The sequence below is a fragment of the Tubulanus polymorphus genome, chromosome 2 (genome assembly GCF_964204645.1).
Source record: "Tubulanus polymorphus chromosome 2, tnTubPoly1.2, whole genome shotgun sequence".
NCBI lineage: Eukaryota > Metazoa > Nemertea > Palaeonemertea > Tubulaniformes > Tubulanidae > Tubulanus > Tubulanus polymorphus.
In genome coordinates this window covers 22805180-22826315 of record NC_134026.1, presented here as the reverse complement: position 1 = coordinate 22826315, position 21136 = coordinate 22805180, and the positions used below count along the sequence as shown (strand labels likewise).

The window sequence follows — 21136 nt, the reverse complement described above, 5'->3', positions numbered from 1 at the left end:
ATGGGCCAAGGATGTACATGTATCATACGAGATGATGAACAAAGGATGCATCATTGGAGGATTGATAAGACCGTCCCAGACCTAGGCCCCAAGACTGAAGCAAAGCTCTGCCATTAGAATTGCTTTAATTCCGTGCTTTATAACGTAACAATTATTTACTGAACTTTTATATCTCAATCCTGATCTTTACATGTTTGATAAACAATCCTGATTTCTCATAAAATCTAGAATGGAATAAGTAGAATCTATATGCGGCACAATTATCTTGTTTCGTGTCACTGTTTGTTATATCGCACCTATGGTTACCTTTGGAGTCTTATCAGTGTCTTGTCTCATTCTACAACTTGAATAATATCTCTCACGAAGAAATAAAACTAGATATAGTGGAGCACTTGAGACAGAGATTGTATATTAATTGAAGCATAAAGGTAAGTTTTAATTCCGATCCGTGGGAGAGGCCGATACGTATTGCAATTAATTCATCTTGGAAATGAAATTATTCATATATATATATATAAATCAAAATGTTACATTTCTGACTCAATACTCGTGAATATTGGCTTCGTAGCGTTAATGACGGTAATAATAACCTCTCGTAACTGTTGAAATGACAGTTTGATGGACTCTTTTTCGCCTAATTACGGGTACGATTCGTGTGCCAGTGTCATTAATAGATCTTCTAATATCCAGACTCTGTATTCAGTTTGCGTATATGGTAACCATAGCAATTCTGTCGGAACAGTTTGCATAGATCTCAAAAATAGTTGTTTTATTGCTTGTCATTGAGATGGACTATGCAATGAGCTTTGAAGATAGTAAGTTCTAGCTATATATAATGCACCATTTGATAATTTATGTATGTTTTCTGTGAGAAAACTCGTTGTCATATTATGATCCCTTCGTTTTAAATGAAATTCCATCCATTGAATCTTACCAATGTTATCATGCATGTACGAATGCGTTAGATGTTTACTGCCAGATAAACATATCTGATGTCTTGGTTTTGGCGATAACCGTACCCGTAGTTCGTTATATTTCATAATCGCAGCTCACCCTGAGAGTTACCTTTTTACGCTAAGTAAATATATAAATCATTTGATGTAATCTAATTGCGAACTTAAGATACGTAAAATCCGTCCTTTAAGTAGATTTCAGTGCGCATAATCAATTTCCAATTAAGGCAGAAGAATTAGCTATGCTTACAGCTAAAACTAATAGTTGGCCGTATCTGATATATCCATTCACTTCATATTTTTGCTAGAGACGAACGTGTGCAAGTGCTATTGAGTATTGAATTAAAATACTTACTATTTGGAATAATTGTTTAAGGAGTTCATTTAATGTAAGTTCTAAAATGTGTGTAAATTTGCAGAAATATCGGAAAAAAACACCGAATTTCGAAAGAAATATTATCAAAACTAGTTCATTTTTGCAGTTTATGTTCATCTAAATTAACTTAAAATTTCCGATGTTTGTTCATTCTTCTCCAACGTTTCGAGTTACGACATATTTAATTCATTCGTCCTTATCCACACAATTTCGTTTGCAAGATGATGAAAATACCTGATGTCTTGGCCTTTTCGTTTGTAGTTATGCCGTTAAACCATATTCAGCGTAACGGTGTAATTGAAATTTACTAATTGGGCATCACCATCACTTTGGGCGTCACGAGAGGGGGTCGGGCGACCTTTTGAATCTAAGTTCCACATTTTTCTAGTTCTCAACATTTTTCGTACTCCGGAAATGTCATGAATATTAAGCCTTGAAAGGTCTAGAAAACGCCCCTCTCAAGCTTCGAATTCTAGATAACCAAGACAATTTTGATGAACAATCAAGCAATTTCTAGAATTCAGAAATGTTCGTTTGCCTATTTCGGCGCTCAGGGGACACGGTGCATAATATGGCATACAGTTCCGCTTGTATTAATTATGACCCTCTTTAAAAAATCCTATTGACTGATTAAGAAGGTTGTTCATTTTTATAATCAATTTACGTAGGAGACCATGACTTCGAAGTCAGAGAACACAAACCACCAGGTATCCTTTCATCACGCTGAAGAGACGGATTGCGCAATTCAGAAGGTGTCCGAGGCCACCAAACAGATCGTAACTTCCCCCGAGCGAAAGATCGCGAGAAAAAGTGAACACGTCGGCAGGGATAGAAATCTTTCTACTACATCCGTCAAATCATTCAGAGGTTTGTCAATCTCGAGCATCATGTCGTTGAAACGGCGTCAATATTTGCTTCACGACCAGACTTCGAACTTGACCGACCAAGAAAAACTGAACCGAACGGCGAACACCTTCAAAATGAAACCGGACAAACAATTCCAACCAGAACCAGTGGAGAGAATAATACGGGATGTTCTGCACGCGGCTCTCCAGGGGAAATCCTACGACGTCAGTTTGAACGGCGAATGCGCCGTTTTGAGCGATAGAATCAAAATATCGGTAAAACGCCTCGGTTTGAGGCGATATAAATTCGTCTGCATCGTCACGATCGGTCATATCAAAGGGCAAGGTTATCAGATGGGCTCGAAATGCGTGTGGGACGCAGAAAATGACAATTACGCCAGTTATACGTACAAAGACAAAGATTTATTTGCAACTGGTTGCGTTTTCGCGACTTATTATGAGTAAAACATAATACTGATTATCGTAAATTCTAATGAAGTGATTATGATTGTACATGTACGTGTCCGTAGGTTAAAACTGGTTTTGCTGTAATTTCAATAATCAAAATCACAGATTATCAGTCATTCGGTCATCTAGCTTCGATAACCATCATTATATTTTCCGGTGACACCGAACTGTCAATGTATCTCTTAAAAGTCACATAAAATCCGTTCTCTTGTAAATATTTCATTCGTCCTAAATCAATTACTCGTTTACACATTCGGCCGATATGTTCCTTGTATTCATTGGTCAAGTTCCCAAATTTTCTGTAATGAAAATTTGACGAGTGAAACAGTCAGATACGCGTTCAGAAATAAAATATACACATGCTCTTACTATAAAACTTAACTTACATCGGTGCTAATTCTTTTCCTTCCTCCTCTGTAAATTGAAAGCAGAACTTTAACAAAGCTCTAACAAAACAAATTTACAAAATGACAATACTGAACATTCATACAATACATGCCTTTAGTGGCAAATCCACAAATAGCCCAGCTGCTCAGTGAGTACATCAGCTGGAAGTCTTTCGCTGCTAGTCCCTCATCGGTGAAGAACTTGTGCCCGCAGTAATTATTCCAGTCACATCGGTGATGACAGCACAGAGCGATAACTGCTCCTTTTACAAAACTGAAAACCAACAATTCATACGATTTGAAATAATCTGGAATGAAATACACTTGGTTAGGAAAATAGGTTGACCATAATAGAAGTGTGGTTATTACTACATGTATTCAACATAAAACAATTTTCATATTACCTATTTGACGATTCAGATTCCTCTACTTTTGGTACCTTTGCCTGCTTTCCATCCTTCTCACCACTTGAATTCGAGTCTACCGATACCCCGACTTTGACTAAACATTGCAGTGTCAAATCTAACAAATATGAACACAGTCCATGACCGATTCGTAATTCTATTGAAAACATTCGAATAACAAATACAATGTATCTGAGAAATTCATTACCTGTGGCAACTCCACAAAGATGTTTACTCATTGCAACGATCTGTCTTGGGCGATTTTTTATACATTCCACTTCATCTAATAAACAATCCAAATTCGGTAGAATTCAGTTCAAGTCATAATGCATATTATTGCCAGGGCCGTGTTTCACAAAAAATTGTAAACTTTTGATTTTCCAGGCAATGGTGTGACAGTTTTTCTTACCGAGTTTTAAATCTTTGATATCAATTTTCAGTCGATGGAAGTCTACATTGCTGTCATATATGTGAGGCATATCCAACTAAAATGAATGTGGAATATGAAATCATCTTATATCTATGGGAGTATGTCGAAGACTTTTAATTGTTGGTTCAATCCAAATGTTACCTTGTGTTTTATACTTCCTCTATCGATTGTTACATAACTATTATTCTTTGAATGCGGAACTGATTTCACTGTCCAGTGAGCTAAATGACCTGTTCAAAAATATGTTTGAAATGATATCTATTTAAATCATATCAAATTTTCTATTTTCTATTAACTGACAGACATTTCTTACCTTTGCCAGCACCAAACTCCACGTATATTGTGTTATCATTCAGCCATTTCAATCGGTCCAACTGACCAATAATAGAAGCCTGAAAAAAATGTATGGGTTAACAGTTAGAGTTAGGGGAATGCGGAAAATCTATACCGGTATGTCAGCCATGTTGGTGAACAGAAGTTCTTACTTGTTGATTTATGTGTTTTAAGGCTGGTTCACCATAACCTGGAGTTTTAGACTCTTCTGTCAATGATTCATGAAATAAAACTTCATCCACAATTTCCACTGGATTATCTGCCGAAGTAGACAACATTACTGAGTTAGTTCCAGACGTTTGGAAGAACCAAACCAAACCTTTCGATCTCATCCAGCAAATACCTTTATAAATGTGTTTTACTTTTTCTATGATTTCTAATACATCAGAAGATGGAACTGAGCGAATTGAAACCTGAAACACAATTTTCAAAAACATCATACTATAATTGTAAATCAGTGAAGTTTTAGTGATTTCAATTTTTTCCTTTCTTTCAGCGTATATACCTTGTTGACACCTTTTAACTCAGGTCCAGAATTCACATTCTTTGCAAAATACGCCTGGAATACAAAAATAAACAGGGGCCAATCTTGATATTTTATCTTTAACCAAGTGGCTAGTGTAATCAACTAACAGTTGAGCTTACTCCCATATTTGCAACTGTTGAGAGGGTATTGTATATTCAGTATGAGGATATGAATCTTACCGGTTGAGGCATTTCTCGGCTATTGCACTTCTTCAAATGTTTTTCTAACTTATCGGCATAGCAAGAACTGCAAAGATATAAATTTTGAAAAGATAATGAAAAATGAGTCTATTTTTTGTATGAATAGTTATCATTCCCAAGGGGAACCTATACATCATTATCTGGTAATTCAAAGAATGAACTATCTAACTGATATTTTCAATTTAAATAGAGGCCTATCATTTAAGCCTATCTGTGTTGTATATATTGGGTTAGATCTCAAAACGTTACCCAGTTTATAGTTTATCATTGTACTTACTGCTTAGGATCTAGGGGACATGGTAGTCTTTTACGGCCAAGGCAATCCTATAGAAAAACGCGCATAATTGAATTTAATTTGGATTGAATTTACTAGAAAACGACTGAATTTATTGCTCTTTCTCAATGAGACACTTTATACCCGCTTACTTGATTTGGTCCGATATGCTCAGCACAATATATTGAGCCTTTACACGGTATTACTCGACAGTTGCGATTCTTCTTTTTTATATAAAATGCACAAATCTTCAATTTTTGGGGGCTTTTTTCAGACGAAACTTCTGCAGACGCCATTTTGTTACTCGATTGCCACAGTAGCGATCCGGCGATTGTATTGATTCAATAAGGCGAATTTATTGAAGCGTACTGTACAACATAGGTTTAGTAGCCAGTTTATCCTTTCTCGCATCGAATTTTAACTTATGTATTGTTTTGAAAGCCGTTCGGTCAAAAGGACGGCCTTCATTGACTCCCCGGAATCGCTTAACCCCCGACAAAGACCTCAATGTTGTTGGATCATAGTGGTTAACTGACTTCCAAATCGTTGCCTACCTCGACGGCGGATATCTGTATAGTTGGTTATAAATTGGCTTAACAAGAGACCCGAAAGGACCGCCTTTGACTTGCGAAACAAAAACGTCCTCATTCGTGAAAATCGTCAACCCCGGCCCGCCAAAAGACACCTCGAGACCGGTGACGAGCCAGGGTGATATCAGGGGATTATTGCACGAGAGAGGGTCGATTGATGAAGAAGTGCATAGATTCAGATAATTCACTTAAGGAGCGAGTGGGCAAACGACGCAGTCCCAAGGCGCCATTCATGATTGCCATTAATTTACAGAGTAAATATTATGTAGATACATCATTAAGAGCTCCGTCGCTCGGGGGTATTTTTGTTATGGGACATGTTTCCATTGAAATTTCCGTTTGATTGCGACGAAGATGTCGGACCTATTGTTGACCGTTCGTCTTCGACCGTCAGTGTGGATAAAATTCTAATTATCTCTTAGTACCTTTACTGCCGGCCGCGTATCTTAGTAAATCCTCGCATAATATACGGCAAATATAGGCTGTGCATAGATGGAATTGATAATGGATATATTGACCGATGGTATCTAGCAAACGCGCCGATTGTCTATAACGCGGGAAGGTGCGTGTTTACACCGAAGCCTATATTTTTGATTAACCATCCACCTCGCGTACTTCAAAATATGAACGAAACCTCATACAATGTGACGGACGGCGAAGGAATGGGATTTATCGATACAATTGGTAAGGTTCGACGATTTTCGTGATATCGCTGATCTATTCTGCCAAACTCCATCAATTGTACTTTTCGGTTTATTAATTCCCATCGTGACATTCTAAACAAAATATCACTTTTAAACCGTTATTTTTTAATTATATTACTGAAACTACAAAATACAACAGGAAAATCTTTTTCGATTTTTTTTCATCACCACAAACCTTGGTATATGTAGGCCTTATTGAGAAAATATATGCGCATAGTCACGTGAATAATTCCTAAATCTCACCATGTTTTTTGTTTTTTTTGAAGGTATAATTTCGAAAGCCTTTTCTTTCAGGGTTCGATCCCACCATTGCGTGGATCATTTTCTCGGTGACTATGGGCATCTCAATATTCGCCGGGTTTCTCCTGATATTCTGCATTTACAAAAGCCAACAAGCTGCCGCCAAGCCGAAAAGAATTGACCCCCAATTCGACAGAGTTATCAACGCGTTTATGCTTAGCGATCGAAAAGGAAGGCGAGGTGCTCACGATATGTCTGAAAATAACGACCCGGAAAGAATCATTGTACAGGAAATATTTCAAAATAAAAAGCCATCGTTGACAAACGACAGTTACACAGAGACATCGCAATCGGAACCGCCAAAAAGTAGGTGCAGTTTATGATACGCGCTTGCATTTTTGTCTTAAATCAACTTAATTCAAAAACAAAACTCATCGTTTTCGACAGATTCAGGTGATATCGAGAGTTTAATTCCTTTCCAGGTGAAAACAAAAGCCGACTCGTCCGTCAAAGTACACTGAACGACGTCGATCATTTCATCGATATACTCGACTCGATGAAAGTCAAACAAGGGTTAGCCGTCGAATCGTGCTTTGTCGACATGCATAAGGGTACCGTACATATAAGATGCGTGGCGTGCGATATGTTGATTCCGACCGGTCCGAGATCAGCCCAACTGAAACCATTCCTCAACCACGTTTCATCAGCGCGACATAAATCTTCGCTCAACGAAGATCAAAATTCCGCCTGCGACGAAGGGAATATTAAACAGAGCAACGATCCACCTAATCCACCATGTGAATAGGCATGACACGTGTTTTGCCAAAAAGCGAACGGAATTGATAAACAACTGAATTTAAACGAAACAAACACATTTTAATGAGTTCAGAAATGTGTGTGGAAAAGAACTGTGTATAATACGCGTATCAAGTATTAGAAACAGTAGAAAAAAGGTAAAGATTACGTATTTTTATAAAGCGCTCATAACAGTTATATAGGAATATTGTATACATTATTGTCATCAAACTACAAGGAAGGAAATGAAAGGTATAAAATGGCGCTAAATGGAGATAATTTGAATCAGGATTCAGCAGGAACGGAGATCACATTTCAGTCAACGTAAGCCATAATCAGAAATTCATATCCCAGGCGCAAGCTGCCAGGTTTCACATCTAATAACGCAAAACGTATTTTCCTGATACCGCTTCACGATACGATGGCGGGGCGTTATTATCAAACGCTGGATTGATTGTGGTTCTCTCGGCTCCCGACGAACTATTTCGACGGCTAGAATCATCTCCGTCGACGTCAGTCAGTACACGAAAAACACGTCTGCTCAGAAAAGCTGCAAGCACAGCGATGATAATGATGCCGCCACCGATAGCAATCGGTAATATAACATCAAGGCGTGGCCCCTCGTCTGAAACTACAAATTTAATTGTTATGTTATGATATCGGGCTATGTGTAGAATAATATAAATCATCCCATGAAATACTATGATGCCCACAGGAATCAACATTATATCATTGCCAGTACTGCAATACAACCAGGGGAACGTTTCGACCATGATATAGATATGAAAACAACTATACCCATCTATTATAAAACTTACGTGCAGCGCTATCGTTTGGTATCCGTGACGTGGTACCTCTCCTACGAATGGTTGGTGTCGTCGTTGGCGTCTTCGACGTCGTAAATTTAGGTACGAAAACTGGGCATTTTATTTCATCGGTTTTATCACCGCAGTCGTCAATACGATCACAGACTTCATACGGATTTATACAACGCCCATTCCGACACTTAAAAGAATTTGTAGAAATTTCGCAAGAAAATGCTTCCTCCAGTTCTGAAATTATAAAACAAAAGAGAGAAAAATAATCTTTTTCAATTCCGCGGTCCTCATAAACGTTGCAATTCGTTTCTTTTTAAATTTATATATAGTACTCCTGTCGTCTTACTTACTTACAGCACTGCATGAGGCCCAATAAAAAGTGAAATCGTCGATGTGAAATGAAATTTTTTTCCTGTTCTGATACAACCTCAGACTGACTCTAACCTAAGATGGGACAGGCAAAAATCTAGGTGTTACGAAAATAGAATCAATTTACCCTAAATTAACCCATATCAAAAGTTCATGCTTTTGCCCATAAACATCGCCATTTCCCCCTGGTCACAAAGGATTTTGGTGACGGAATAATTCGATAGCGTATTGCACTTGTCCTGTTCCAGCCTATTTCGAACCTGTGTTTTCATTGAAATAAAGAGAATTTGTGATTACCATGTACGTCGCTTTTCTATGCACATGAAAAGAGAAGGAGGATTCCCTCCAGCGCCCCCTTTTTGAAGGAAACATTCGATTAACTGCCCTTATTATCAGTACGCCATTTGCATGCATCTCATTTAAGTACACCTGCAAAAATATGTTGTTTTTTTAGATTGACATCATTTATTTCTTGACATTAGATAATTTAAAGCTAGGACGCACCTTTGCATACGGATGATCATACTTGCTAGTTTCATATTCCAAATAGAACCAGAATTTCACGCAAATGGCCGAACTGCTGCCCAAATCTCGCCAATTTGTATACAAATGATGCCACGCCCAAGTGCCATTTAGCGTATCGTGCGTTAGAAAATAACCATCGCCTGTTCCAGCTACAAAACAGTTTACATATTTATCTAACGAGATACACAGCAAGTATGTAGTTGATGACATACACCAAGAATACATGCTCATATTTGACAAGACTCACTGGTGTGGTCGACATGGGGAGTTTCATTCTTAGCCTGGATAATTCGCCATTCACCGCTGGTCATAGATGACCAGTTAGGTGGTAATACTTGGTTTTCGAAATCGTATCGTTCTTCGGCTGTGCGGGAAGAATATTCAACTTAGCCATTGATTCGATGAATATACGCTGCACCTGGTTTCGATTTTTTAATTAGCGGTCTGTTTTCAACTACCAAGAATAACAGACCACACCCTTTCTCATGTCCAGCCTACGCAGTTCGAAGCACCAAAGGACGAATAGCCTACGCATTTTTTATCATGCAGAATATTTTTCATTCATTCCGCTTCCAGATTCAGATTTAGTTCTCTACTCCATCTTTTAACGACAGATAATTCTAATCTAATTAATCGTAGGTCCACGTTTGATGGGATACAGTAGATATCACCAAATACCACATACGAAAGGCTTGGATCAAATCTTCCAAGTTGAAATACGTATAAATGCGCACGTAAAATTTGATTTATTTTACGTGTTTTAGAATCCAAGCGATCACCGTTGAGTTTTTGTTATTTTTCAAAAAGAGTTTTTCTTACCTATTTTACCGATACCATCAGAGGCAGGAACGCCGAACATGAATACCACTAATGATGCTAAGTATCCTTCCATCACCAGTAGATTACGATAAAAACGGACAAAATCCCTTATACAAAATTATAATATTTGCGTAGTGGATAATGTCAAGTAATACCATCAAGGTAGTACGTCATATACTTTTTTGATGTTATGAAACACGAAGATTGTCTCCAAGCCAGCGATTAACGTTCATCAAATACACTATGTACACGCGTCAATTCCACATAGAGAGAGAGAGAGAGAGAGAGAGAGGGAGGGAGGGAGAGGAAGGAGTCAAAGAGCACGCGGTTGCTTTCCCAATAATGTTATTACAATAAGGATGAACTTTATCGTCAAAGAAGTCTCTCTTTAATTGCAAATAATCATGAAACAACAGATGACGGAAAACAAGGATTTAAATACGTATAATATACTAGAATTATTAAAAATTGACAAGAGAGAAATTGAATCTACAAATTGACTTAATTTTGATCTTTAGACTAAATGAACAATTAACAGAACGGAGATCTGAAACCATAAATTGACTGATTCTCGTTTGATTTTGACCAGTAAAAGTAACAGGTGCGTGGGTATTTCAATATTTGGGTTTTTCACTACACAGGGATCAAGGCACTGTTCTCCAGGTCACTAATTAAAGTTAGCCATTATTAACAGTCTGAGGCGATGGGTGCCTAATCGGTAGGATGCGAAAAGGTACGTCGCAGTCCAGGTCTCAGACACCCGGTTGGCGATCCATCCTTCAAAGAGCCGTAGAACTGAATGGGCTAGGACGACTAGTCCGATGCGTGAAAAACGGAATCAATAAAGTAAATTTCATTGAATAAACTGAATTTCCAATCAATAAAGTATATTGGACTTTATTCAAAATGGAGGACGTCGGCACAAAGAAACTAATTTCTGAAACACAAAAACTTTTGGATAACAATTCTCGATTACAAGAACGAAGCCGTCGTATGTTTTTTTCGCTCGTTTATTACATGATTGATTGTGTAACAATCATATGAACTGAATTAATTTGATCTTTGTGTACATTCTGCATCGATAAACAGTGATGTTCACTTCCACAAATTCAATTGAAATATCTTTATTGTAATAATAGGAAGCCCGGTTTGTGAGATACATTCGCTTTGTATTAGTAGTTTAGTATTGTGGACTTGAGCCATCATGAGATGTTTCATGCTTTAGGTAAAAATGAATTTCTCATCAGATCGGCTGAAAATCTAAAGAAGGTCATTACTCAAAGAGAAACCAACAACAAGGAACAGCTAATTCAATGGTTTACGCAGGTAGGTAGTCTCTTGTTAGGCTTATTGTATCAATGATATTGTTCTATATCAAATTGGTTGAACCCGGACTATTCTAATAAAAACTAACTTTTTTTGCACTTTTAGGGTATTTTAGATATGACTTTTTACGAGGAAAATATCCTTGTAGATGACGAATTTTCTGAAGATCAAAATGGAAGAGAGAGGCTTCATCTTATACTAGGTATAACTTACTATCAGTTGGAAAAAATTGTCAGTGATGATGAGATTGTTGATAATCAGTACTGTTAACATTTTAGACGCTTTGAACAAGCCCGAAAAGATCATAGCAGAGATATATGGAAATGACAAAAAGGTATTATCGACAATTGAAATTTTAGAATCACGGACATTCTCAGGGTTCTTGCTTATCGTGGAAAATCGGGGAATTCTGACTTTACTTTTGAAAATAAGAAAAATTTAAATTTTTAGCATCATTTTCTTGCTGGTGATGAGTGGCACAAAGAACCTCTTTAGAAGAAACCGCCCCTACTGAGGATATCAGACATTGGATTCAATTTGGGATTTTTTGGTCTAGGTTCAGGGAAATCGTAGCAATATCAAGGAATTTTAGATTCTCTGATCTTTTTTAAGAACACTGATTATTGTAGGCTTAGGGTTTGGTCAACAAGCGAACATTCAATTTGAAAGGTGTCAACACATACTTTTAGTATTAGGCTAATCACCTTTCCAGGCTCGTGATGTACTTGGAGGTGAAATTATTGAGACTGTAAATTGGAGAAGAGGAGCTCTGCTTTACATGTACTGCTGTGAAGAAAGAGGCAAAGATGCCATTTGGGACAAGTCACATTTCGAGCAGGTAGGCTTTACCGTAGATGCGAATCCATTCCGGTCAATTTCAATTCATGTAACCATCCGCTTCCTCTTTTGTTAGTGTTTAAAGGAAGGAGTGTTGTGCCTGAAAGCGATGTTAGATGTTCGTAGTCCGATTGAAGAAGAATGGAAAGATGTCCTTGGCAATGATAAAGAAACGTATGAACTTTTGAGTAAAGGTAATATTTGATATACACATGCAGATGATAAATTTTATATCTGAAATATTTAATATCAATTGTCGATTTGACCTTCGAATCGGATCATGGAATTGGAGTCAAAACGGTTGAAAATCATGAAAAGAGATAGGTCATATGGGCACTATGCACCCTGATATTATGATAAATTGATTTAATATTTGTTTTGCAGGTATATTCAGTGATACACATGTACTCGCTCTCATGTACGGAGGTGAAATGTGTTATTGGTTTTTCGAACAATCACCGGCATCAATGGAATTTAACTGTCAACAAATCGGTCAAATTCTTCTACAGAAATATATTGACTTAGTTAACGGACCACTTAAAGGCAAAGGATGGAATTCTTCTCGCGCTAATGAACTGTTGGGGTTTCTCAATCGGTAACGAATACCAAATCTTAAAGTCTGTCATGCAATATACCTAATGAAGAGGCATTAAGATTCACTGAAACGGAGAATATTGTGTAAATCAAACAAGAACTTTCAATCCAATTTTAATGAAATTATGATTGACATTCGCATTTTGTTTTAATTGTCAAGATATTGATGATTATTGTACAAGATATCATGTTCATTTGCAACCTATTGTGAAAGCTAAATGTAATAAGTGTATATATATAAATAAATTGATACATTTGTAAATTCATATATCTATGTATTTCATTTTATCGGACTCAAAATGGTTTATTTCTGCATTGGCTGTGTAAGATTGGGGTTGATGTAACATGGTAAAACGAACGTATTTGGACTGACAATATCAATGATAGCAGAATATGTTGCGGCTACTATGGTGATAGTTCCTAGAATGAGTATTTCTACAAATAACACATATTGGTGCAGAGGAATTTTCCTGAAAATAGAAAAAAAAGAGCTCAATTTCCTTATCACTCGACTACCTAAAGTACAGAGCAGTATTCAGTGCTCAGTATCGCTGATTACTGACCTTTCTTTCCAAGGACCTTTCATGCGACATAAACGAATATAGAACACTATAGGAAATATGAAAGACAGCATCGAAATAGTGGATCCACCAATTAATGATAATATTGATCCAAACTTGGGAATTGATTCGGCTACAAACACCATACAACATACACCAAGCGTGCGTACGAGCACTCGTTTCCAACAAAAACCTGAGAAAAATCAATTGTTTGATTACTGGATGGTACTTCATGTACAAAGCATAGTAGGGAATTGCAGAGTGAGTTGGTTTGACAATAGACTCACGATGAGGAACATTTAGAGAATTCTCAACTTCTTGACAAACTGGATTAACTAAGATAACGAAACCGAACAGCAGATGAAATCCGAGAAGAGATTGTACAGTGAAAAGGATAGGTCCAGCTGATTGATTTTGAATTGAAGTCAAAATGCTGACATCCACAGAATCCCCGAATACTAAATATGCTATAGCTGATACTGGCGTATACATGAGCAATACCACTGAAAGAAAAGAGCATTTAATCGTGATCTTTATGACAACCATATGATCTGACAATGCTGAAAGTATATTGTACCTAAAAATGCTGAGTAGACAACTGTGGTAAATTTCTTAGGTCTTTTCATATCATGTTGTACAGTCGGGAGAACCGAGTGGTTACCAAATGCGTAGACAATTGTTCCGAAACCTAACAGCGCTTGGGTAAATCCAGAGTCACGTTGATCTGGATTCGTGTGTACTGGCATTGGTACCTGAGGTTGTATTTGTAACAAGTTGATAACTATCAATACTGTTGCCAATAGGGTTGTACTTGCCGCTCCGACTGCTAGAAACCTGCATTTACAATAGTTCATTACTAGTTTGATCAAAATTAGGGATCTCACTCACGCATACATTTTAGAATTAATTTTTAATGACATTGGCAAAAGTTCAATAATGTGAGAGGTCACAAAGCCAATGCATAATATCGATGTTACATTACACATGTACATTCAAATGATTTTGATATCTTTTAATATATTACCACATGTCTTTCGGACTTCCCAGCCAAGTAAATGGAGTAAGGACTCCCGCTATAATCAGTAACCAGTAACATGAAGATACTTTCAGGCCAGAGTTGCTGATCAAATCCGCTGTAATCTCTGATGATAACAAAAGGAAAACCACTCCAACTCCAAAAAGGGTTACATTATTGCTAATTGACACTGCTATCCTATTCAATGAATGATTTACCAAGAATTTAGGAATGTTGGTTGCTAATGTTTATACAGTAAATCTTGCATTACTTGGACATGGCCAACCCAGAAAAATAAAGGTTACGTCACTGAGTTAAGAAAGGTTCACTGTACATGTAGAAGACTACAAGTCATTGAGTTTTAGTTTATCGTTCAAAGTCAGTGATAACATTTTGAAGAAGTCTCATTAGCTCACTTGAAACTGCCAGATTGATTTATTACCTGCCAGGTTTTCCATAAGCTACAAAGGCAATTGCGGGATAAGGGTCCCGTGTGCGACTACGATAAGAACTATGTCTCTCTTGTATTATCGTCCAACATTTTCCTAGAATTGTCCCGGTATAAGCAGCCAAAAAACAGCACACTACCATCAACACAAATCCAACCACTCCTAAAAGTTGTCAATCATTGCAAGCAAAGAGAAACTTTATACTTCATACATGCATTTTCAACTTTCAAGAAATATTCTTATGTAAAGATGATTTTTTATATAACTTTATTAACTACTTCAACATCGCTTTAAGAATGATCAAACAATGAACTAACCTAAATTTACAACTGCCTTTGGGAGAGCAATGACCCCACTACCAGCCATTTCACCAATCACAAAAATGACAGCGGTAAAAACTTTAATTCCATTGACATGATTTTCATGCGTTGCTGTTTGCTTCCCATCTTTAATTTCATTTCCAGATATTGTGGACACACCGCTATCAGTATCAATATTGAATGAAGAACTGTCATTCTTATTCATCCTATTATAACCATCGACTTCCTGCTTCATTGTCGAATTAAGTGATATTACATTGAAGAGAATAAAATGTTCCAGAACTTACTGATACCATATGTGCGTCTACTTGTTCCCTACACTTTTAACTTTTTAAACTAGTAAAATTATCATGTGATCTTTCTATGAAAACCGTTTGGGTGATATAAATACTTCAGTTTTGCCATCAATCATATGAGAATATCGCGATTGTGAATAAACATGCATAGAAATGAATGATACTATTAATGTATAAGGTTTCTCGGTCACTCTATCTTGTTTAATATAACATTGTCTTCGAAAAAAAATTAGATGTCCTTTATCAGTGTCGTACTGCTTTTCAACCAGGGCTCGTGACCGTTCACCTATCAACTCTCTTTAAAAGATTCCATCTTGATTTTCTATCATAATTCACTGAGTTTCATTTCAAGACCATAGGAATGACTACAGAAATTTAATCTTACTAAGAACATAAATCAAGTTTATTGTCATGAAAATTCGTTTTCATAGCAACTTGCGATACCCTTCACCCCTTGAGATGCCTTCACCACAGGAGTTTCTCCTAACTTCTGTTTTACACCTTTCCAAGACCGTGACGATAAAAACTCGGCTGCAAAACAATATTGAAAGGGTTCAAATTTAAGCAAAAATAATAGAAACTGGTTACAGTATTTCAATACAGACCTGCAGATGTTGCCTTATTGTGGGACACTACATGCAGTTCGCTTCTATTAGCAACAGTACCAGACTGACAGGGTTCATCACTTTCATCATCAGAATCATTACAGCCAAGTAAACGTACTTCACCAGTTACCAGTGAAATATCTGCAGTTTCTTCATACTTCTCCGGCAGTTGGACGAAACTAGACCCTCCTAATCATGAAAATATATAATATCTAAATGCAACAGGATCTTATCAAGCCATCCGTTTCAATGCGCTGAAATCATCTGAATCATACCTGGAAGCAGAGACCGAAAATCACTTTCAAATTCCACAGACCATTCACGGTTTCGATTACAAGCGAGTTCTACCTCGTAAGGTGTCGCGATCGGCCGATAGAACTCTTTAGAATCGATGAGACTATTTTCGGCACACGCCACTAACACAAACGCGTCGATTTCCAAAAAGTTCGCCATCTTGGCCACGTTCAATTTACCCAGCACAAATGTATAGCTCCGTTTACCGGCTTGTTTTAAAACTGTTTGTAAATGATTGATGATACTTTGATAATCGGATACTCCCAGCGTTCCGACTGCAATTCCTACTATCTTGGCGTCTTTAATCTTTTCGATCGTGCACATTCTACGCATCAATGATCGATTGACATTCATATTTTCCATACGACCGACGAAAGACACGGGATTATAAGAATAAAATTGCGAACGGTTAAAAGATAAAATGAAGTTTGACAATGTTAGTCCTTCTTCTCCGATGTAAAACATTGAATAGTCTTGTATTTCAGCATCTATTAAAAACGTTCTTCCAAATTTATCGATCACTGTCTTAGTTTCGTCATGTTTTTCAGAAGAACCATTTACATTCAAGGAAGAGAAGACAATTTTCGTGTAATCCATGGTCAGCAGTTTCTCAAGTTTTTCTGGAAAAAAAATGAAATTAATGTATATAGCTTCATAATAATTAGATGCTAATGAAAAGACAAACTGCTATGCATCTGTAATCAATAGAGAATCCCACAATAATAAAAAGAAATATTAAGTCCAAAAATGTTTCCTTGAGCTAGTAGTTCATTTGTCATTTCGACTTTATTCTAATAGTCATCTTCATGAATACATGTACTAATATCCAATACAGTATTCCTGAAGATGACTATATAGTCAAAACGTCGAGCAAATTGCATATAATAGCTCAAGGAAACCTTTCCAGACTTCATATTTTTTGTTATTATTGTTGGATTCTCTATTTATTATTGTCATGACATGCTTTTAGTGTCTTATCAATGGCTATTTGCTATAGTGTTTGAATTGTTTGTCAACCAAGCTGAGATTAATTTAGTTCTATACTTACTCATGGCATATGCGTAAACAACGTCATAAAGTACCACAACTTTCGATTGCTTATCCGGAAAAATTTCACTTAACTTTTCATAACAGTCGTCAACATCGATGAAAGCTTCACCGAAAACATGCAGAACAGGGAATCGAGAAGTCGGACTCAAACACGAATGTCCATAATGTATTATACTGTCTGCGGTATAATGTTGAGCCGCTACTTCGTCAACACAACAACTGAAATAGAAAATGATCTTATCAAAAAAAGCTCACTAGAGATAATTGATGCAGTAAGGGCCACAAAAAAGGATTCTAATCATTATGTGAATGAAATCACTGCTTTTTATTTCTTTTATAAAGAATTTAGCCAGTGTTCCATCAGCTTGTACTATTGGCCTAAGTCAGCGTTAAGTCAAATCAGTGCACAATTGTATCACCTAACTTCACCATCTCCTAGGTCCATCTCCTAACATGTATATGTGCTACCCAGACATAAGTCTGAATACCAGTCGTTGTTTGAGGAACAACGGCTAGGTACTTGACTACCCAGACATCGATTTGTAGCTTTATTTACCTTCCATACGACGTGTCTCCCAAAATGAAGAATTCAACTGAGTTACAAGCTTCCTGTAATCTTTGACAAACAGCTGTAGAATCACACAATAACTCGTCAGGAAACTGTAATGATACCTGAAAAAGGTATTACGATTAATGAAATATTGCTGCTACTTATCTAAGTCATCGTCAGAAAGATATCAGAAAATGGGAATGACAATTTTCAATACCGTACCCTCGATAACTGATGAAGTTCAATCCAATCGACGGAAAGTTTGATATCATAAACAGAATCTAGCAGTTCATATGAAGTACAAGGCTTAGCAGGTACGTCGAGAGAACCTTGTATCACTTCAACACCATCAGAGCTAAAAGCGGCTCCGCTGCTGGACATTCTTTATTTCTGACTTAGCTCTGGAAAATGAAGAAATACGTATAGTACAGAAAAGTAAATTCCAACAGGTTCGTGTGAAATTTTTTTGAGGCAAGGAGGGGAAATGGGTAGTCAAGTATCTAACTGTTGTTCCCCAGTTGTAGGGGACCGTAACAACGCCTGGTATGCTTACCACCAACGATAAGTTAACTAACTAACTATACTGGGCCTATAGGCCTAGCACTTGGCTGAGGCAGAGAGGGAAATAGGTTATTTCGTTTTCCGATCAACGTACACAGTCAGGAACACTTTCCAAAAACGGCTTATTCTGCCAATTTCGACGTTTTCCGCCGATAACGGCAGAATCAGCCATTTATGGATTACTCAGTTTTAAACTGCTTCTGCCAATTTAGCCGAAATCGGCGTTTTCTGCCATTTTTGGCTTGTTCTTAAAAAACGCCATTTCCGCCGTTTTCAGCTGTTACAGTTTTTAAAACTACATCGCCAGAAACGGCGTTTTTAGCTTAGATAGTTTTACAGGTGCTATTTATAATGCTTAGTTCGATGGGAGTCCCTATTATGACATCATCGCTTTTCTGCTGGCATACATTTGTATATTTGCGCCGAAAAATTAATCTCATTGATCCGTTCCAGGCTTCAAGAAAGAATTAAATATAAATGTATGGGTTTCCGATGGCAAATGTATTTGAATTCTGTTCTTTCTGTATACCTGTATTCTATGAAATAAATATATACATACATGTATCCCAAATTGTTTCGAAAATGTTTGTTGTATTTTGAAATGAGTCTAGATACAGCTGTATCGATTTTGAGTTGATACGTCATCGGCCACCAATTCATTCAATCACTATCCATCACAAGAATCCATCAATTAGTTTGGAGGCATCGAAGATGTTAATTACCTTCAATTAACCAACATCATATGCAGTCCAATATATCCCTCAACCATTCTATGCTTTATTAGGCAAGATAAGACCATGGGCAAAACTTAAAACTAGATTTTTGATACACTAGTTTATACATCCATGATTGATTTGTCTTATGAGAATGATAATTATAATAATAATAATTTTATTTTTATTTTTAACATATAATATTTACACATCCGTTCACCTCAGCAAATTAATTATTTTATTCCGAAAAAAGTACCGTGTAGACACTAGGGGAAACGTCTAAGTGGGTGGGGGAATCCTCATATATAACAAGTGGACTGCCAATAATGGCTTAATAGTTTATGATTATAAAACTAACTACGCCAAAATCGGCGGAATACGCCAGAAATGGCGAATGTTTTTATGTGTACCCATGGCAACGTTTACTTGAAAACTTTATAATAGTTTTTAAAACTAGTTCCCAAATTTATTTTTGACAAAAATCATGATTAATAAACTTGTTTACATGCTGTAGTAGTTTTGAGAGTTTTCCCGGAGTTTTTGGGCTTCATATGACGTAATCATTTAGAAAAACGTAAATTTGACCACTTTACCTAGCTCAAAAATTTCCATCCTAGCGTCATATGAAAGCTTATCGTCTGCTCGAGATTATGACATCATCGGCAACATGCGCTAATTGAACCGGAAGTGCGCAAAAAACTTTAAAGCAAAACTCGAAACTTAGTGAGCTGAAACTGGCTGATTAAGCCATAAACGACTGTGAAAGTTTCAAAACTGAGTGATCCATAAACGGCTGATCCTGCCGTAATTGGCGGAAAACGCCGAAATTGGCAGAATAAGCCGTTTTTGGAAAGTGTTCCTGACTGGTACACTATTATCCTATAATCAGAGTCAGAGACCTTTTTGTCATTGCTAATAATGAATTGTACTTAAAAGTTCACACTACATCAACTATAACCAGTTGGTATTCAGTTTAAACATATAATTTAGATAAAGAAATAAGATGTGGCAAACCTTTTCGAAACCCGGAAATAAAATCATGCTCTAAATATACCGGAGTACCGCCTAGCGGCTGCATAAGCCACTAATGTTCGCATGCCATGGCAACTTCTACATATGGTAAGGCTCTCAGTTTATCTTGTTATTAACGAATCACATTACGTTATAATCTACTAATCTGCCACGGCATGTAATATTTGTATAATCAAATAATCATTTCTCACAAATATTTTGGTGCTATTTGCTTTATGAGAGAAAACTGAGAGGGTTTTTGAGTATTGACAGGTGGCAGCACAGACTGGTAATTCAATTAGTCCAGAGTCTTTGCGGGATTTTTGATAAATCGTTTAGTTTTTCGAGATACACTGAACGAGTGGTCTTAAAATTAAAGCGCAGGTTGCATATAAAATCTGCAAATGACCTGAAAGAATCCGCTGACTGGTTAGCCTAGTGGTTGATCTTGCAACTGAAATTTGTTCATTGGAGTGCAAGGCATATGACCTAATCAGACCTTTCGATACTATAACTAGGTATTGTAGGTTAATTCAAAGGCTAGAATTAAGAAACAAATGCTATGACTCAATTGACAAGGCGATGTGTTAATCTCAAAGTTCCTGCCTAGGCCTATGACGTAAATTAGGTACCATGGTGATTCATTAGCAGGTCATTATCTTAATGCAACATCTCTGCATTTGCCATTTGCCAAGAACCACTCATTAAATTGTTCAACTTTTGAAAAACAAGCAGCAAATGCATTTTGTTTGCAATAAATGAGACGATCTTTGCTGCAAAGGATCGGGCAAGTATATTCTAGATTTTTGTAATTCATTTCAAAACTATTTTTGATGCCTTATGAAATGTCACCATATCTACAGTTCAAGCTAGGCATTGGAGAGATTGACGCACAGAACG

General features: G+C 36.9%; 6 protein-coding genes across 8 annotated transcripts; 2 read left to right on the top strand and 4 right to left on the bottom strand.

Annotated features, from left to right (window-relative positions):
* The first annotated feature begins 337 nt into the window (after window positions 1–337).
* On the top strand, window positions 338–2639 carry LOC141899330 (dynein light chain Tctex-type 5-B-like). Its single transcript, XM_074785576.1, has 2 exons — window positions 338–428; window positions 1998–2639. The coding sequence occupies exon 2, from the start codon at window positions 2004–2006 to the stop codon at window positions 2637–2639; it is 636 nt and encodes a 211-aa protein (XP_074641677.1). The 5' UTR covers window positions 338–428; window positions 1998–2003.
* A 124-nt stretch (window positions 2640–2763) lies between these two features.
* On the bottom strand, window positions 2764–5491 carry LOC141899051 (tRNA:m(4)X modification enzyme TRM13 homolog). The gene is made up of 14 exons (XM_074785204.1): window positions 5348–5491; window positions 5199–5245; window positions 4901–4967; window positions 4701–4754; window positions 4539–4608; window positions 4348–4454; window positions 4176–4254; window positions 4004–4092; window positions 3842–3917; window positions 3641–3715; window positions 3433–3550; window positions 3142–3302; window positions 3029–3056; window positions 2764–2941 (listed from the first exon to the last, which is right to left on the bottom strand). Exons 1-14 carry the CDS (start codon window positions 5489–5491, stop codon window positions 2764–2766), a joined length of 1293 nt encoding a protein of 430 aa, XP_074641305.1.
* Window positions 5492–7901: 2410 nt separating this feature from the next.
* LOC141899050 (MAM and LDL-receptor class A domain-containing protein 1-like) lies at window positions 7902–10138 on the bottom strand. The gene is made up of 6 exons (XM_074785202.1): window positions 10056–10138; window positions 9484–9600; window positions 9216–9385; window positions 8693–8786; window positions 8343–8576; window positions 7902–8155 (listed from the first exon to the last, which is right to left on the bottom strand). The coding sequence occupies exons 1-6, from the start codon at window positions 10126–10128 to the stop codon at window positions 7902–7904; spliced, it is 942 nt and encodes a 313-aa protein (XP_074641303.1). The 5' UTR covers window positions 10129–10138.
* An 823-nt stretch (window positions 10139–10961) lies between these two features.
* LOC141899049 (RAB7A-interacting MON1-CCZ1 complex subunit 1-like) lies at window positions 10962–12987 on the top strand. The gene is made up of 7 exons (XM_074785201.1): window positions 10962–11046; window positions 11281–11381; window positions 11487–11583; window positions 11660–11715; window positions 12094–12219; window positions 12295–12412; window positions 12603–12987. The coding sequence occupies exons 1-7, from the start codon at window positions 10962–10964 to the stop codon at window positions 12815–12817; spliced, it is 798 nt and encodes a 265-aa protein (XP_074641302.1). The 3' UTR covers window positions 12818–12987.
* Window position 12988: 1 nt separating this feature from the next.
* LOC141899538 (uncharacterized) lies at window positions 12989–15638 on the bottom strand. 2 transcript variants are annotated; one of them, XM_074785908.1, is made up of 7 exons: window positions 15154–15638; window positions 14830–14998; window positions 14397–14585; window positions 13950–14206; window positions 13660–13875; window positions 13376–13565; window positions 12989–13282 (listed from the first exon to the last, which is right to left on the bottom strand). In XM_074785908.1, the coding sequence occupies exons 1-7, from the start codon at window positions 15389–15391 to the stop codon at window positions 13117–13119; spliced, it is 1425 nt and encodes a 474-aa protein (XP_074642009.1). In that variant the 5' UTR covers window positions 15392–15638; the 3' UTR covers window positions 12989–13116. The 2 variants fall into 2 exon arrangements, with proteins under 2 accessions (XP_074642009.1, XP_074642010.1); XM_074785909.1 differs by lacking the exon at window positions 14397–14585 and having other exon boundaries at window positions 15154–15633.
* A 106-nt stretch (window positions 15639–15744) lies between these two features.
* On the bottom strand, window positions 15745–20279 carry LOC141899537 (2-(3-amino-3-carboxypropyl)histidine synthase subunit 2-like). Of its 2 annotated transcripts, none has more exons than XM_074785906.1 (7): window positions 20240–20279; window positions 18174–18352; window positions 17958–18073; window positions 17400–17620; window positions 16333–16971; window positions 16058–16246; window positions 15745–15983 (listed from the first exon to the last, which is right to left on the bottom strand). In XM_074785906.1, exons 2-7 carry the CDS (start codon window positions 18330–18332, stop codon window positions 15862–15864), a joined length of 1446 nt encoding a protein of 481 aa, XP_074642007.1. In that variant the 5' UTR covers window positions 18333–18352; window positions 20240–20279; the 3' UTR covers window positions 15745–15861. The 2 variants fall into 2 exon arrangements, with proteins under 2 accessions (XP_074642007.1, XP_074642008.1); XM_074785907.1 differs by lacking the exon at window positions 20240–20279 and adding an exon at window positions 19072–19186.
* Window positions 20280–21136: the final 857 nt, after the last annotated feature.